Source organism: Papilio machaon, chromosome 7 (assembly GCF_912999745.1).
Source record: "Papilio machaon chromosome 7, ilPapMach1.1, whole genome shotgun sequence".
Lineage (NCBI taxonomy): Eukaryota > Metazoa > Arthropoda > Insecta > Lepidoptera > Papilionidae > Papilio > Papilio machaon.
In genome coordinates this window covers 6155562-6175607 of record NC_059992.1, presented here as the reverse complement: position 1 = coordinate 6175607, position 20046 = coordinate 6155562, and the positions used below count along the sequence as shown (strand labels likewise).

Below are 20046 nucleotides of genomic sequence, written 5' to 3'. Positions count from 1 at the left end.
AGAATTTCGTGATACGTTTAATTCATTAGTAAATGAAAATGACTATAATTCCAGAGATTAAAAAGTTTCACTATTTACGTTCCTCGCTAAGAGATGGCGCTATTGTCGTCATAAACTCAATTGCTTTTACGGCTGGAAATTATAAATTAGCATGGGAGATGCTTTGTAATAGGTACGATAGATAATACTAGGCTGTTAGTGAATAATCACTTGAAATCATTATTTTCCTTTCAACCTCTTACTAAGGAATCTCACCAATCATTGCGTTATATGATTGATTATTTTACCAAAAATTTACGATCACTTAATGTTTTAAATGAACCGACCGATTCTTGGGATACATTAATTATATTTATGATGACGACCAAACTAGATGGCGTCACTAGTTGTAAATGGGAGGAATATAGAAGTTCTTTACCGGACTCTCTCTGCCTGGACGATTTTTATATATTTCTTCGTAATCGAGCTGATATTTTAGAAACACTACAATTTAACAAATCTGATAATTTTAAATACGAAAAAGGTTCTCATAGATATGATCCAAAAGTAACAAGATCCTTTGTAATAACCAATAAACGCACAAATAATAAATCTTGTGTTGTTTGCAAAGGGAATCATTTATTACATAATTGCGATCAGTTTAGAAACATGAGAGTGGAAACTCGGTTGAGTGAAGTTGCCAGACTTAATCTTTGCGCCAACTGTCTGCGACCGGGCCATCGTCCCTCTCGATGCTTTCGTCAATGCTGTCGTCTATGTAACATAAAACACAATACGTTTTTGCATATGGAAGAGGTAGGTAATACTAAATTAATTAAAGATAATGTTCTATCTCATTCTCCAGGCAAAGACAGTGAACTACCTCACTCACCCGGCAGCGTTCACGGCGACGATAATAATACCGAAGTTTCGTTGTCCGCCGTGATGCCCGGCCCAGTGTTATTATGTACTGCGCAAGTCGACGTTTTAGACCCAATCTCGAATAAATATTTTTCTGTTAAGGCGCTTTTAGATAATGGCAGCCAGTCGTCGTTTATTTCACAAAATCTGCAAAGGAAAATAAATTTATCCATCTCTGAAACCAACTATCCGATTAAAATATCTGACATTAATAATAATATAAGTACTATTTCTCAGCAATGTACATTACAAATTAAATCTCGTATTAATAATTTCCATGTAAACGTACCTTGTCATATTATACCGCAAATAACTACAAGACTACCATGTGTAGAAATAGATATATCGACGTTCAACTTACCAGCGAACATTGAGCTAGCTGACCCGAGCTTCTTTAGTCCCTCCGACATCGATGTGCTACTGGGAGCGGACGTGTTTTGGGAGATCGTACGCGATCAACAAATAAGACTCGGGCGAAACAAGCCCACTCTTCAGGAGTCCGAGTTGGGGTGGTTGATATCTGGACCAACCGGTGTAGGTTTTGGACCCCTTAATAAGGCTTGTCATTTTACACGCAATATCGAGACTTCCCTTTCGTAATTAATAAAGAATTACAACGTAACGTCAAACAAGTAATTAATAAACTATCAGAAGCTTGTTTGCCATTGCGGAAGTTCCGTACGAATGTACCTGATATTTTCAATGATATCCCTACAACCAATGACGGTCAGGATTTCTGTAAAGAGTCTACGGTTCTAGGTCTTAACTGGTCTCCTCAGACTGATACGCTACGTTTTTTAACTACGAGCGACGTTGATCCAATCTTTACTAAACGTAATATTCTTTCAACATCGTCAAAACTATTTGATCCTCTTGGTTGTTGTCAGCTACCACTATAATTCCCAAAATGTTGCTACAAAAATTATGGCTGCTAAAAAAACGGCTGGGACGATCCTATTCCAAATAAAATCGCGAAAGAATGGCAAGATTTTTTTAGTAATTTACACGCTTTATCCACCTTTGATGTTCCTAGGCACGTCGCTTGTCAGGCTCCAAATTGTATGGAATTACATTGCTTCACGGATGCTTCGCAAATGGCTTACGCAGTGTGTTTGTACCTCAAGTCCACTGACAGATTAGGCAGGACTGCAGTCCATCTGTTTTGCGCCAAAACAAAGGTAGCCAAATTAAAACCTGAATTGACTATACCTAGGCTGGAGTTAAAGGGTGCTCTATTAGGTGCGCGATTGCTTGCCAAGGTTGTGAGTGAATTGAGTACAAATTCATTCATTCTATGTTTACGCCGATTCATATCTAGACGCGGAAAACCACGAATGATACACTGTGACAACGGCACGAATTTTGTAGGAGCGAATAACGAGCTAGGTCGAATGCTTAAAGCCGCTAACGGGTCTGTCACTGACTTCGGTGCCGGTGAGGGCATAGAGTTTAAATTGAGTCCCGCGTATGCACCTCATTTTGGCTGTATCTGGGAGGCTGGCGTAAAGTCGGCAAAATTTCATTTAAAACGTACGTTAGGACCAGGGATTAGCTTAACTTTTGAAGAGTTGACTACCCTTTTCTCTCAAATTGAGGCTATATTAAACTCAAGACCGCTGACACCTCTGTCTGCGGATCCTAACGATTTTACTGCTCTAACACCTGGCCACTTCCTTATCGGACGTCCTTTGTCGTCTTTACCATCTCCAAAACAACCAAGATGTCTATTAATCGGTACCAGCAGCTGGAGCGCTTGAGACAACATTTCTGGTCAAGGTGGTCCAGAGAATTCTTATCCGAGCTTCAGCAGAGGGTCAAATGGAAACAATACAGTAGAACAGATATAAAGATTGGCGACATGGTGGTGGTGAAGGACGAGCAACCACCGATGAAGTGGATACTGGGACGTATTCACGCACTGCACAATGGACCAGACGGAATATGCCGAGTCGTTGATGTAACAACATCCAAGGGCGTCATCAAGAGAGCCCTGAACAGGGTCTGCTATCTGCCTACAAAGGATTCCTATTAGCTTCTTGAAACCACAAGTTTCAAGGGGGGGGAGTATGTTAACGACGAATGAGCGCGACTTCACCATAGCAACGACGTGACAAGAGATAACGAAAATTTGTAGAAAATAAATGTACTTCTTGTGAAGATTTAAGTTTTTATTCATAGAATAAACAATATATATATATATTAATAATATTACCTTTATGCATATTGTACACACACGATGTTTCACATCTGCCAGGCGTCCCGTGACGGATCACATTTTTTTTTTTATTGCGATGTGTAAAATATTTGGTAAGGTGGTAAATTCTCTCACTCAAGAGCATGTACTGAACACCTAACACAACTTGACCTACTCGTGGATCAATAATAGTTTATGATTAATTAGCCTAAAGGCGGTCAACGGTCAAAACCTGATGCTTCCAGCCTCCTACCAAGGGACTTATGTCTAAAATGAGACATGTCACTACTCTACCAACGTCAAATTATGTATAGTTCAAACAAAAATTAATCGTCACCAGTCGCAATAGGCATTATTTATACTAAGCACGATTGTACAACTAAAACAAATCACGATTTCTATAATGTTTCTATCCAATATTTTCATTTTAATGAAATATAACTAGTATAAACTATATTAAATATAATATAAAAGCTAAAATATATCATTAAAAGGAGTCCCTTTAGGCAAGGTTCCGAAGATACTGGCAGCGTTTCCCCTTTGAATAGCTAAACTAATTCTTTGTCCGAGGTAGCTGCCAGCTCTTCGGTCTCCTGTGATGTCGACTAACCTTTTTGCTATTTCCTTAAAAAGCTTTCATTTTTATCTTTGATCTGTTTTTAAACTTCAAATTTATTAATGTCAAATTTGACACTTTTCAAGAAACTTTATTAAGTCACATCCAAATATCAGATGATTCGTACACCTCGTGCATTGTGGAAATGCGACGCAATTCGCAACCCCCGCGTGGCAACGGGTTGCGTCACTCGACCGCCTACCCCTGCTACGTTCCCGCCTTCACCCCGCCCGATACAATCAAACTGATGAATACTCTCAACACTATATCTAAGTACACACCGAAGCCCTATATTTATGCCAGCGTGGACCAATAGTTCCTCTCTATGACGTTCAATCGAATATTTTGTGCGCATAAAATGTTGTAGAGAATGTTTACCTGTGTTATAAATACGTTTTATATCTGTTACCGTTGGTTTCTGATACCAAAATCTCTGAATAAAACGTGTCTTCATCCCTGTCGTTACCTTTGACAAAACAAGGATAACAATATGTTTTAAACGGGGATTTTGTTTCCAGAACCCACTATTAATTAATTGATGTCACAATTTAAATCGAGTGTTATTATAAAACAATCTTATGATTGACTTGATGTATGTGAACGCGTTAAAATATTGTAATCTACAAAATTCTCACAAAACATCCTGAAGCATTTTGTAAGTTCTCAAGATGTGATCGAACTACATTAAAATCATTTACTTATAAATATTCACATTTTTTGCAAAATTTTATGCAAAGAAACATAAGATTCTATATTTAAATACACACGGACGGAAGGTAGTTGAAATATAGCTATACCCATGTGAGTGTATGTCTTCAAAAGATCAGCAGTGACACAGTGAACTGACGCGAGTCGACACGTTTACCTCCACTGCATTCAGCCCCTCATATTTTTGTCCTTACAACACACTCTCCCTGTGACACACTTGATGTTTCCCCCTATAATTACTTCCCCTTTTGCCCCGACCCTCCGCCCGCTGCCCATAATACCTAGGTTCCGTGCGGACCTAGGTATAGCTACAGCTAGATACTCAACAGGATTTGCGAGGGGGAATACTAAAAGGGCTCGGCGTCAGTGTGATATAAATCTATATTTCATTTATACGTAGCTTCGGTTGGGGGACTGGATACTCTGTTTACTTTATATTTTGATCGAAACAAGAATGCTTTAGGCTAATGGAGAGCTCTAAAATTAAAAATGTTTCTGATATAGATATTGTTTCAGTTAGAGCCACAATCAATCTTTACTTTCTACACTGTCACTTAAATAGTTTATCTGAATTTTACTAAATACCCGCTTAATAGCGCAATTAAATTAACCCACAATACAGTAAATAATTAACAAGTGTACTGCACTGCACTGAGTGCAACTCTCTTTCTTTTATTTCCACGTGTCAGTAACAAATTATACAAAATAAATTTCCGAATAACCGTCATGCCATTTGGTTGCTTTGGTTATTCAAAGGCGATTGAAAAGTCAATAATGAGTTGACTATTGACTAAAACTTTGCCAAAACATTCCAAGTCACGGTCATTAAAATCTGCCGGGACAACGTCACGGCAGTTCAACAACTTTAATGAATATTCTATTGAACCAAACAAATTGGAGGTTACGTAAAAAGAGTACCCATTAAAAGGAATCGAACATCCAGCCTTAAATTAACTTCTATAAAAGTTTACCCTCACAAATAATTAAGGATTCTCCGCAATTATCACCATAAAATCAAAATTCCCTTTGATCGTTATCTGGAAAAAAGTATTGTAACGATTCTAAGCTTTACTTGAATGTGCTTAGAGTACAAAATCTTGCATAGATGTTTAGACGGTTTTGTGGCGGGGAAATTTTAATAGCTAAGACGCAGCAACCGAAAAGTTTTGCACTTTTGCCTTTTTGAAATCACCAAAGGGAGAGTCACAGTGATAATTATAATTATTTGCCAATTGTAGGTAAAGTTATTAGTGCAAGCAGGTCCTGGTAATTGCGAGTCTCTTAAAGTATCATTTAAATGAATAATGTCCCGATTTCAATAGAGAGTTCGACTCACCGCTCTTTGAAGAGTAGGCGAAATTATCGAGGAAAGGAAATGAATTTTAACTTTTTCAGAGTCTCGTCGCGAAGTTAAATTATTTCGCATGAAAAAATTCTTTAGGGTTTTACAATTCGCTGCTGCATACTCTGTATATTTCTAAGTGACGCGCCGGTTATTAAATTCAATTTCGCTTAGCTCTTATCTTATTTAGTTACTAATTCTCTTTTATTGCAATCTTGCAGACATTTAATCTCTTTCGTGTTGAAAAAAAAATGTTATCTAGGTTTAATATATTGTACATCTCTTGAGTAGATGTATGCACGTAAGCAAAACGGAATAAAATCAACGAAGTCAATACGAGATTACTAAAATAAGAATTGATCTCGCTACAAAAATCTGTCCCTTATTTCGTACGTATTAAAAATTTAAAGCCTATTATTATTTAAACAAGTATCTAAGTTCAGTTTTAATGTTACATTAATGTTTAAACGCAAAGTTTAAATATTAATACGATCGAAATTGCGACAAACGAGCGACCCTCTCTAATCTTTCAAATCCAAAAAGAATCAAAATCGAAAATGGGACATGATAATCCCGCAAGCACGGGCTGGCATCAGGTAAATAGCTATTACCCGCTCCGTTGGACCAGTCAAAAGATAAGATTTGACAAAACGTCACGCGCTCACATCGCTCTGTGATTGATGGACCCATCTTAAGTTCTCCGATGACAGCTTCATTTTGCCTTTATAAATACCATGCACGGTGTTCGTAAATCGATTGGTTCTAATATAAACGACTATGGATTACTGAAGTGGTTTCATATAGAAAATTTAGTTTTGAAAACGTATCGATGGTAAATTGTGAGTCATTTCGTAAATTTTACCCAAAAATGAGGGTTGTTTGATAAAAGATACTTATTAAAATTGTCCCTTATTCTAAACAAAATTATTAACTTTTCATATCAAAATTGTTGTGTTCCTTTGATATAAAAACGGTAAGATGTTCTTCCATAACTTCACCGACTTTATTTATTATTAAAATAAAATATCGCATATCACAGAGCGACCATTATCCCGCCTCGGACTTGGGTCAGATTAAACACTAATTCTTGTCCCGGGTAAAATATAACGCTGCAAACTTATCAACAAGACTCGGACTGCAAACAAGTGTAGCTCTAGCTAATGGGTCGCAGGGGACCTCTCCTTTAATGGCCACTCGTAAATTGAACGAAAATAATTAAAATCGCGCGTCCGCACAGAGCCGCCGACCAAAACATTGCCATTAGGAACGAGTGGATAACATTAAAGGGTTTTCTATTCGATAAATAAACAAAGAGAACCATTCAGAAAGGAACCAAGAAACCAGCAATGATAGCTTTAGTGTTATTAGTAACAAGACTTTAAATCCTATCTATAGTAAATTGTTTAGGATTTTTTTTTGGGTAGATTTCTGAACTTTCTATATTGCGAATCTTCATCTACAAAGAAAATTAAGGTATGTCCGAAAACTCTAGTTTGCTGCTTTACATTGGTTACAAAATTGTAACTCGACATTCAATTTATTTACTCTAAACGTACGAAAGTACATAAATCTTCTCGGTAATTTATATACATAGGCGGCATCTATGTAGTAAAGAGTGCAAATAGTGAGTTGGTATGGTAGCTGGGGGACGGTGTAAACAGGAGAGTGGTCCGCGCCGATCGTAAAATATCGTCAATCACGGTCGCACTCAGCGAGATTAAATTTGAATGTAGTTAAAAAAAGGACGACGTTTATGCTAAAACTGTGACTGTTTTTATTTCCTAATATAGATCTTATGTATGTGTTTCGTATTTGTGTTCTAAAGTCAATCACCGCCATGTACAAGTATCAAGCAAGGGGAAATAAGGACAGTACAGAAAATAATTGAGATAAGGTCTCTACTAAGAAAAAATAATTCGTAGTAGATTTTTTTTTCCAATAGCAAACTAAAGCACACCACAACGCTGTATTTACTTGTGAAAATTTCCTTAATATTAGGTCCTTACATATGAAATTGGCGTTTTGTATGGGAGGAACAAAAAGTCGAATATTTTTTAATATAATATATTTAATTAATCAAAGTATGAACCATTATTTTCTATGCACTTTTGCCATCTCATAGGTAGTTCATTGATCCCTTTACTAAAAAAACCAGTCGGACGGGAATCAATAAAATCTTTGAAGGCGATTTGGACTGCCCCATCGGAGTTGAATTTTTTCCCTTGCAAGAAGTTATCCAAATTTCGAAAAAAATGGTAATCTGTTGGAGCAAGGTCCGGGGAGTACGGAGGATGTCTTAGACTTTCCAATTGAAGCTCTTCTAATTTAGTAGCCGTCTGTTGCGCAGTGTGTGGTCTAGCGTTGTCGTGAAGCAGCAGTGGCGTGGAGCGATTGACCAGCCTAGGTTGTTTAGCCGCTAGCTTTTCCATCATGGTTTGCAATTGCTGACAATAGACATCAGCCGTAATAGTCTGGCCAGATTTGAGAAAACTGTAATGAACAATAGCGGCACTAGTCCACCAAACGCTTACAAGTAACTTTTTTGGGGTTAATTTTCGCTTGGGGCAGGATTTGGCTGGCTGGACAGGATCCAACCATTGCGCTGAGCGCTTCCGATTATCGTAAAGAACCCATTTTTCATCACAGGTAATGATTCGGTTTAAAATACCTTCATTATTGTGCCGGTTTAGTAATGTAACGCAACAGTCGACGCGCGTTTGCCGGTTTGCTTCAGTCAATTCGTGAGGTACCCACCTTTCAAGCTTTTTAATCTTCCCAATTTGCTTCAAGTGAATTAAAACAGTTTTATCACTAACATCGCAGCCTGCAGCTAACTCGGACGTGGTTTGCGATGGATCCGCTTCCACAATAGCCTTCAACTCTTCATTATCAACTTGAGTCTCAGGCCGTCCACGGGGCTTGTTCTACAGATCGAAATTTCCAGAACGAAAACGTTGGAACCAAAAACGAACTGTGTTTTCTTTTGCAACACGACCGCCATACACATTATTCACCCTTCGAGTCGTTTCCGCAGCACTAGTGCCACGGCGGAACTCGTACTCGTAAATAATGCGATATTTTAAGTTTTCCATTTTGTAAAATGAGTGACGCAAACAGAAAAAAACAGAAGAAAAAAAACAAATGAATGACGGTCATCGAACCACAAATACATGAGTCTATAGCTGTACAAATTTGAATTTGGAATTCCTTACCAAAGAGGAGAAATTCGTGATTAAAGTGGCCAGTACGAAAAACGCCAATTTCATATGTAAAGACCTAATATAATGAATATCGTCTACTATATCGGAGTCAGCTAAGCGTAACGTAAGTGCTTGAACATAAAACTTTAAAATAAATTCATATTTGAATGATTTCTCGATTAGTTACATGAAATATAAATCGACGAGTTTTCAATCTTCAATGTAAATGTAAAGTTTTAATTACCAACTTCAACTTTTCATACGAGCTGTTCTATACATGTATAATTTTATTTTAATAACTCAAATTGTAATTTCACTTAAACCATTTTTTATTTGAAATAATATTCAAAGAGACTCGAGATCTGTGATTATAGATTCTATTAAATTGCGTGTTTATCTGCTTAATGTCTGGATATTTATTAAATTACACAAAATGAGATCATCACGGTAGACCGCATTGCAGTACAAAACATGGTGAAATGTCACCCGCAATATAGTTTCGTAATTAAATTATGAAGAGGCTCGATCCCCCGCCGCGGTAACGACAGATTTGTTACTACCCTGCTTACTGCTTCAACAGGACTTGACACAATGTTGTGTAAAATATTATCCAGATTTATTATCTGTGACAATCGCCCTGTAATATAATAGCAACTTTGATAGCTGTAAAGACAATTTAATTCAACAATTGATAACAACCAAGTTTTCGATTTATGCATGACTAGCAATAGCCCGCGACTTATCCGCGCGGAATTAAGAAAAATAAATTTAATTAGTAGCCTATGTGTTCTTCCAGACTATGTTCTACATATGTGCCAAATTTAATCATGATCCATTGAGCCGTTCCGTAGATAACTTCAAACAAACAACCATCCGTCCAAACGTTCGCATTTATAATATGAGTAAGATATATGAGTTCGCATCAAGCAACGTCTGCTGTAACTATTTTATAACCATTGTCTTTTTCAGAGTTTTAAAAATATATGGATACATATAAGTATAGTATATAAGTATTTCTATAGAATATAATATTCCTATAAGCTCTTTTATATGACATGGTAACTTATTATCAAATTACCACTAACCTTTGTTAGAGTAACAAATCCCTCGAAAGTAAAAGAAATATTTTTACTCAAAATTAATGTTTCAGCTTTCAACTTTCATAAAATTTATTTAAATTATTTTCCACTTATTAAAGGTCAACGTTTTTAAAAATGTGTATAAATAAAAATCATAAATTCTCTCGGTTCGTTTCACAATAGCTAACGATAATTTTCTAGTGAAATGCGTTATTTAGCGTTCGTTTTTCTCATTTTTGGAGGTTACGCTATAATTCAATAGAGAACATAAATTCATAGTGGAGAGCACATTTCGACTGGCGCAACAACAATAGCGAGGTAAATTAATTTGTTTTTCTTACAATGGAATGTCTAGACAATCGCATATAATTCATATTTCACTTAGCACTTAATGGCTTGTCGTTATAAACTAGTAATTTTAGACAATTGCGTAACGAGTTCGGAAAGGTGACCGGTGTACGACTTCGCAAAGATAAGTAAAATTTATCGAATCTGTTCGTTGAGTTCTGTGACGTCATGGATTCTAGTCGGTAAGGTAATGAAAAATCTCGACCGTCGACAAAGAATTACTACACAATATAAATTGCCATAAAAAAAATATTTTATACTCAGTCTAAACCATTTTACAAATTACAACGTATAAACAAGAAATATTGTATTTATTTCGCTATAAAACAAAGCTGTTTACATGCAAATAGTTGGAACTGTGTAAATTTTACTTTATCTGCTATTTTATTGTACCGCTCGTAGAATTACTCCGCGACACTAAGTTTTAATATTTTACATGTCACCGCTTCACTGCTTTTATTGCACAAGTATACAGTGAGTTTTTAGTGCGTGGTGATATAAAACTTCGATTATTCGACCATTAAAAGTTCGTGAACAAATTCTAATAAGATACAGATACACTGTCGTAAATTCTATACCATTCTTACTGATATTAGTATAAAAATTTACTATTATTTAGTAATCTTTTCATTAACAGAATTATCAAAAGACATATTCAAAAACAAATGCAAACTTCATACATAACGTAATAATCATAGCTGAGCAACTGAAACCGACGAGACATGAATGCGTTGATGTAACAGTAACTTCTCTCTGCCACTCCGGGCTACTGGCGACGTTATGTTGTTGTGGTGGTAAAATTACAGAAATGCGTTGATTTCTAAGTCGCTTCCTCACTGACGCAAGAAATCGCATTGTAATGTTTCAAAGGAGAGGTGAAGTTATTTCATTAAATTTAACAAGAAAAGTGTAAAATATGTTGCGGTGGTTGTAATCATTAATATTCGCAGTTAGAGCGGGGGGATGATGGGAGTTTTATGTCTTATTAAAGGGTTATAAAATTTTATGTGGTGCTGAAACTTGGCGCGACTTGTTTAATTAAAAACGCCTTGTGAATAATCATGAAGCTTTTAACGCCTTCTGTTAAATATGTTATCCACGCGATTATTTTATTAATATTTCAATGCTAATAACTCTTAATAAAGTTAACAACGCGGTTAACTCGAGTTACTATTAATTAAACGAAGGACGCAAAATAGTTTATCGTATTTTTAGGATTTGTTTTTGTCGTATAGTGTGGTATTAAACATTCGTTTGCCGTCTAGGATATTTCAAAGCAATCTATGTACAAAATAATTCTGTTCTTCTTTAGAATGTTCAAATGGATTCCAAACATTGTATAGTATTTTCGCTAAGAGATGAGGTAGTTAAATGCTAATTTTTGAGAGATTCACTATATTTTATTAAAATAATAGAATTGACGAGTTTGACTTGTGTTCCTAATTTTAAAATTAACATTCTGCCTTATACAATTAACATCAACATTAAAAAAAAAAACAAACAAAAAAAACGTTATTCAAACGTCGGACACTCAAACTATAAACAGTGTACAATAAGTTGTTGGAGTGGCAAAGCTGGTTCATTAGCGCTAAACAGCGACCGGCGCCGCTTGAGCACGTAGCAAAGAGATTTGTGAACAGCTGTACAATCCTGACGCAGCACTCGAGGCAATTTATTGTAAATATTTTAATAAACTCTAAACTATATAATTGTGTTAAAAATTATAAGGAAACTGTCAAGAATATTGTATTTTACTATTGAATAGTATTAGACAAAGGTAACAATCCCACTTGACATTAAGGACTATGTGATCCAACTTTTGTTAAAGTGTTAGACAGAATTGTAGTAATTCGTTATTTCTCAATACAATTTTCAAGACTCAAGACTACACGGATAATATTTCATTGCTATTCAATCAGAAAATATAAAAGTAAAAAAAAAACTTTCAAAATTATCTCAAATCAATTTGTTATTTTCAAAAATTACCGGATGCCATCTCACAAAGTATCTTTTGATGGTCGTAAAAACATCCCTCAACGACCGTCCGATTCCATTCGGTTTTAGCCCCGCCCACCTTCTGTAGTACCAGCTTTTATGCCCTATCCCGAACATCTTAACCCCAATAATAAAATGCGGGTTGTAAATAGATAATAAGGGTGAAATACGCAGTAGACGCCGTTAAAGGCGCCATCACTACATTTTAACTGTCGCTATCTAAGCGCACTAATCGACCCCGTGTACTGTTTTAATATCTGTTTTATTATTCTCGAGCACGTTTCTTATTCACATATTTCTTTCGCTCCCTTCGTTTTAAAAGAAGAGATATTTGCTTATTTTCTTTATTGCACTATTTTGTAAGTACATCTATTGTATTAAAAATTACATTCGTTATTATAATTGGAACATATCAGCTTAGTATTAAATCTTTACTTACCACATCTTGTTCCCTTTATACGTGCCACTTTATAGGTGACTGAAAAGAAGACAATTTAAAAAATGAGCACAAACTCGATGAGCTTGTATCGTTTCATTGAGAAGTTCCTATGGCCACTTTGAAAGTCTATCGTCAGATATGTATGTAAAATTTCAATTCAATCGGAAACTGGGAAGTTAAATTTGCCAGATGTTGATGCCAAACATCGGGTAGTCCCGCAAGTAGGTAAGATAGGTACAAGCTTTTATTTAGTTTAGTTTTAGTACGAACTAAAACTAAACTAAATAAAAGCTTGTAATATACTAGCTTATAATTGACACGTATCTTAAAACATCTTGATACTTTAATCCGATCTATAAACAAGTAAAAAAATACATATTCTTAATCGTTGCGAGCAATCGTATTATCGTTTACGAGGCAATGCCCAGGGGACAAGCGCGGCCGCTCAACTAGACTGTTATGGAACGTAAAATAAACGTAACTTTGTGCCATTATATGAAATTGAACAAAATTAGTTCCGCGAGCAACTACACTCTTCGTGGCTTTAATACCGATTAGACGGTCCATCATAATTGTACTACGTAAGTTGCTGTTACATGAGCTTAGTGAAAGTATCTGGAAATAAAACAGAGTTCACAGAGATTACTGAGATTTTTTTCTACTATATAAGGTGGCAAACTAGCAAGCGGCTATCCAAATTCGCCGAAATAGCGAAGCCACCGCTTCCTGTAGACATCCGCAATTGCAGATGCTTTGCCTAATCGATGGAGGAGGACTCATAGAAATATATTTCTCCTTCAAACGCGTCCCCATCATCGTCAAATTCACGTCCCCATTCCATCCTTTCCTTATAATAAAAGAGTAGAAAGAGGAAAAGGACTAAAATTAGGCCTCATCAGACAAAACGCGGAATTACTTCCACTTCACGCCTGTCTTCTTTGTGGTTTTTTTGCAACAGTTGAGACGACCCATTCGTGCAACAATTGTTGTTGCTGGCGCATGCAATATTTTAAACTAGAAACAATTTTATTTTTCTTTTTTGAATTCCATTATTAAAGTTAAAATAAAAATCTTAATTGAATTCGTCGTAAATCTAGCCTGACAACTTAAATTTCGAACGTTCTGCAAACTTTAATTCATTTACGAGAAGCTTTTAGTAACGCAAACGTGGCACGACATTATCTAATAATGTAGATAAAATAGTGTTTGTGAGATTACAATGCGAGCCTCGTAGGCGGTAATTGACTTAACGTTGTGCACGCCGATCATTACGACGCGTGCTCGGACACGTAGGTGAACACAGAAAATATAAAAATGTACTAAGACCTTATTAGGATATAGTGCTCATTAAAATAGAAATATAATTGAACAAAAGTATGAATACAAATCTTATATAAGTAGAAGAAACATCTAATACTTTGTGTTTAACCAAAACATAGATTCGTCAAAATTGTTTACAGTTGCGTTGCTTTCTTTATTGAACTTACTAATGATATAAATGCGAAAGTTTTATATGGATGGATGGATGTTTGTTTGAAGGTATCTGCAGAACGGCTCAACGAATCTCGACGAAATTTGGTATGGTTTTTTTTTAATTCCACGCGGACGGATTCGTGGCCGGCAGCCAGTTCTTTATAAATGCACGAAATTGGACAAAATCTGTAAATGAAATAAATGCCTATTAGACAATTTTTAATGACATTGAATAATTACTATTAGTCGTAATTATTTAGTCTTAACGGGAAAATTATGGAAAATGTTCGTATTCCAGCATTACAACAAAAAACAGACGTCCCAACTTCCAATTTAGCTGTTCGTTGTATCCCTTTAATTAACCGACTAGGCCCCAGCGACTGGCGTACAATGTTTTAACCACATGAAATGTACATAAATTTGCATCACCTACAAAAGAACCATTAATTTGTCTACGCCTTTTTATTTTAGATACATCCTTATATTCATTTTATTGGACTACTAGCTGTCGCCCGCGACTTCGTCCGCGCGGAATTAAAAAAAACTTAATATGTAGCCTATGTGTTCTTCCAGACTTTGTTCCACATCTATGCCTAATTTCATTGTGATCCGTTGAGTCGTTCTGGAGATACCTACAAACAAACATCCATCCATCCATCTAAACATTCGCATTAATATTAGTATGAAGTATGATATAACACAAATATATTGGAAGACATAATAAATGGCAAACAATAAAAGACAATCACTGAACATGACGTCAAATTAAAAGCACTGTATCCATACATTCCCATTATAATAGCATTTCCTAGTTCTGTCGGAAATAAATAAATCTATTGGAGAACGCCGGATGTCAACGAAATAAATGTGACGTCAATCCACGTCCATTTGCAGTTGACGTCGCGGCGTCGGCGTCGCGTCGTTAAGACTTTGTTGCAATGTGACACAAGGCTTTAGCGAATGGTGAGCATTTAAAATATACAATGAAAATGTTGCAAAATAACAAGTCTCCAAATTCATTACTTAAACCAACAACTTTAACAATTCCAATGGTTATGGTAATATGAAAAAGTTTTCACTCCCTTTTGGGCAAATTTAAATAACTTATAAAAATGTTGCTATGTTAAAAAGTATACCAATAAATTCGAAAACACCATAGCTTTAAATAAGCTAAATTTTCTTTTATATTTTATCTATTGTTATAAAAATAATTGTCAATTTAACAAGACCGTGTTTACGCGAGGTAAGCCGCAAAGGAAAACTTAAGAAGGGGAGACAAGACAAAAGCCTAATGACAACTGGACAATGATGGAGATTTGAAACGCTTGTCAACGCGCAGAGATTGTCGGAGAGCGTTACAAAGGGAGGATAACTATCTGATATTATACGCATTTTATAAAATAAATCACAGTATTTTTTATTATTAAACGATCAGCTGTAAAAGTCAAGTTTTTCTAATTAACATTCAATTAATAATCTTTGGGTTTAATAGTTATTAACCTAATGCTATATAATAAGATATACTATATAGGTAAAAAAAAAAAATTGTTTTATATTAATTTTTCCCAATTAAAATTCAAATTGAGTACACATTAACTGTTTTTCGTACTGTTCCATCTCCACGAGAGAATCGATTATCAAATAAAAAAAACTTAACATTAGAAACATATTTTGTACGCTTTTTTATGTTACCTTTTTAGTTTTAATAATGAGTACGGATTTCTACAAAATATTAACATATTTATTTAGGTCCCTAACCGATAATGCGGCGTCCATTAAGCGCTTCGTATTGGGCTTTCTATTTCATAGCAATCTGTTTGCACCGCAATCTAAGAAGCGGCTCTCGTCTAAATCAAATCAGACAATCAAGTGGAAAAATCCATGTCCGTTGAACAAACAATCAACTTGAGTTACGCGGTCGGGAGTGACGCAGGACCGTCCTTGCTTCACCTCCCATTTATTTGATATACTCTCCACTCCCGCTGAAGAACTCTCCCGGGATCCTGCTATTTGTTTTAAAGCTTTATTACTAAGTAATGTGTACATAGGTCAACCCTCTAAAAATTTCCCGACTCTTCTATTGACCAATATCACTAATGTATTCGCGGACCGAACCTCACTGAACGCTAGAATACACTTTATTTTGATTTGATTGATAAGTGTAATCGGACCAATGAAATGTTTACTCCAATTCGGAGTGTCTTAATTGAATTTAAATTAGAATTAAATAAGATTATTTTTTATTAAAACAGTATTGTTTATATAAACATTTGTATAATGGTGAAATAGATGATCTTGTTTATTAATTTTATTTACTTAATTAGTGAAATAAAATTGTTTTCATTAAAAATAAAAAAACTTAAGCCATGTAAAATTTCATGTCTTTGGTTTCATAAAGTCTAAAAACTACTTTAACCAAATTGTAGTATTATTATTTTTTCAATTTGTATTCACTATGATTGTTATTTAAATCTGTCTTGTATAACAACGTATCGTTCTCAAAAATTTACAAGTCGTAATGAATGGGAACAATCGTAGCGAACTCCTGGCTGACGTAATTTATTCACCAGCGCAAATACAAAAAACTTGTTCGTCTCGACCAATGAAGGGTCCCCTAACCCCGGACAAAAAGGTGTCAATTTTTGAAAGATTGCATCGCGTCATGAATATTATATGAACGAATCGAGTTAAGGGTATTTTGCGATAATGTTCGTCGGCGGTCGTTTGGATGCTGTCAGCCTATGTCATTTCACATGGATTGGCCCTTTGTTAAAAGTAACACGTACGGTGTCATCGGGGGCAGGGAACCTATCGTGCGGAAAATTTGCAGGGCCAATGTATACATTTTTTTATAATTTTATTTATTTTATAAATCAGAATTACAGATGTTGTTTTGTTTAATTGCATTATAATTCGTTAGGTTGTTACGAAATATCATGTCTCATTAACCGCCGCGCTGTCATTTAATAATTACGCCCTCTGTGTTTATTTCTCGGCTTAATTCTACACCAAGATCCTAAGGACGTGCGCTCTCCAGTCTTTAAATAATTTTTAAACTTAAACTGTTAAAGGAATCTTCCTATAATTTCTACATAGTGTGTGATAGAATAAAAAAGCACTATAATTTTATCAAATAACGAAAAAAAACTTTAACTACATTTCACCGAATATTATAATATTGTCTCAAAGGTTATTGTATGTTTTCCAATAACCGTTAAATTTCCAATATTTATAGACAATTCTGTAACAAGTTACAACAAGTGCCGTAAATAATAGATTCTTTCGCCCACTAACTGTTCGATAAGGCGACAGTTTTCCAAACGGAAATCGTAAAACAAGTTTTTCTGCGTCGCCACCGACTGCGGAATTCAGCAGTCTGCATCGACTAACTTTCATGAAATACGCGTACTGCTTTTTTCACCGACGTATATTTTGCTACAGTTTTATTTATTTTACAGGAAAAATGTTGTTATGAAACTAGTTACAGGGGTACCAAATAAATTAAAGTTTTATAGTTAAAAACTGTAGAACATGACAATTTACTGAACAAATGTTAGACTTCTGTTAGTAAAATAAATCAAATGTATAAAACATTTATAACAAGTTTTATCATATCGAATTTTATATATCATGTAATGTACCATAACACAAAAATTCTAGTAGGGCACACAATCAGTCGAGTATATTCTATAAAAAAATACAAGGAAAGTAAAGTCAAGAACGAAGTGTCACATTTCACTCAAACTTCATTGTTGCCACCCAATATTGTATTTGACATGAAAATTATTTGTACGGAAACGTTGTCGGGCGTTAGAAGTAAATCGAAATTGCTTTTCATTTTACAGCCTGCGTGTGATAGCTTATTGAAAAGAAAAATATTTAGGAAGTATTGCGATAAATATAATATTATTTTAATAATCAAGATAAGGACAGTAGAATGCTGTATTTCTTCTTCTTTTTTGTTTAAATCCAAATCAAGAATGTTTTAAAAAGATAATTTATAAACCAAAAGTTTACTTATATTATAATTAGAATTTGTACTTTAACACCCTATCGCATCCATATTTTTTTAGGGTTCCGTACCTCGAAAGGAAAAAAGGATCTCTTTATTGGCCGTCAGTCTCTCTGTCAAGAGACGTTTTTCTGAGGAACGCTTGGAGGTATCAAGCTGGAGTTCACATAAAATACTCACATAAAATACTGTCCCTTGGAGCTGTGGAAAAATCAAACTTCTTAGACACCGCAATCAAAAAATACAGTCATTTGTGACGCAAATTTCCGCAAACTTCCGACAGTCGCAAGTGAATCAAAACCTACAGGGTACTTCCGGTGAACTCAAAATCTTGAAATTTGGTACGAAGTAACGTGTTATAGTATATATAGGTATAAAGGAAAAATTGTAAAAACCGAAAATTTTATTTATATACTTTCAAGTTCCCTCGGTGCGCGATTCCGACTCGCACTTGGCCGGTTTTTTGATGACAAATGAGCAAGCGGCCCTATGAATACGCCTAAATAGCGAAGCGACCACTACCCATAGATATCCATATTTACAAATGTGTTGCTTACCTTTAATCGACAGTGGAGACGCACAGAAATAGGATCTATTCCATTAAAATACACTTCCCCTTCCCATCCTTTCCTGATTACATTCTCAATTATTCTATCTCAAATCTCAATGTTTTCACTGTTTTGCGTAAGTATCATTAACGTACAAATAAACAAATCGTTGCATATTCAAATCATTCAAAAACTCTCAAAACGTTGACTAACCCCAAAACAAAATCTCTTTTATGTCGTTAAAGCAACAAAATGAAACGGGAAATCGTATTACTCCGCGACTCCCCGCGCCCCGCCGCGCCCCGTCGCGCCCACTTGAAATTCATTAAAACCTGTTCTTAGTCAAATGTAATAATTTATTTAAGCAACAAAAATCCCCGAAAGTAATATCCATTGAGGCGTATTTTAACGTTGAAACAAAGATGTAAAACGAGGCACGAGGTACGTATTAGCGTATAAATAATTCAGCATATCTTTTGCCGCATTATGTCATTTACGGTGTTACCTTTTAGACGGTATTTACACAAAAGAATAGAATCAAAAATGATAATTACATGCAAATCTCTAGACCGTTTTCATCAACCTTTCCGTGCAGTTTCTATGTATTCTATTAAACTTATTTAAAGTAAAATCGACATTTGTAAAAAGTCTAGTTTTTATAGAATAAAATGTTGATAGTCATATTTATGTCCAATGCAATACAAATATATATTTGCAGCTTGATGTTGCGATCTATATCATCTAAGATATTCATAATTTGTGTAGTTTTTCAATGCAACAACAATCTTAAGAAGTTGTTTACCACATTCTCTTTCATCGATTTTAATGTCGTCTCAAAAAAAAAACTAAAAATGTAGTTTGTTCGCGATCAAGTATTCGAGAAGCGCGCGTTCTTCGTTAGGCGCGGTCCGCCCTTTACCTGCGCTGCATATGTTACAGAAAACGCGTACCTACCAAACCTTGTTTTCACAGTTTTTCACAAAACTAAATCTCATTTGTTTTGTTTATTTGCTGCCATTTGTCGTACGAGCAGAGCAAATCAAATTTCCTTTGATTTACTGTTGAAACGAATCCTTAAAGAAAACAGAAGACTTTCGTATCCTTTTCAAAATAACAGCATTTGAAAAACGAGGACATTTAAAGTTACAATTCTTATGATATAAGAGAAGCTAAGCAGATAACAAACATACAT

At 35.2% G+C, this 20046-nt stretch overlaps 2 protein-coding genes across 2 annotated transcripts in view; both read left to right on the top strand.

Moving 5' to 3' along the window:
* Positions 1 to 20046, top strand: part of LOC106714695 (odorant receptor 67a-like) — a 49394-nt gene that overhangs the window by 9038 nt on the left and 20310 nt on the right. The gene's annotated exons all lie outside the window — the stretch shown is intronic.
* On the top strand, positions 122 to 3016 carry LOC106711891. The gene is made up of 2 exons (XM_045678541.1): positions 122 to 1034; positions 2770 to 3016. Exons 1-2 carry the CDS (start codon positions 271 to 273, stop codon positions 2930 to 2932), a joined length of 927 nt encoding a protein of 308 aa, XP_045534497.1. The 5' UTR covers positions 122 to 270; the 3' UTR covers positions 2933 to 3016.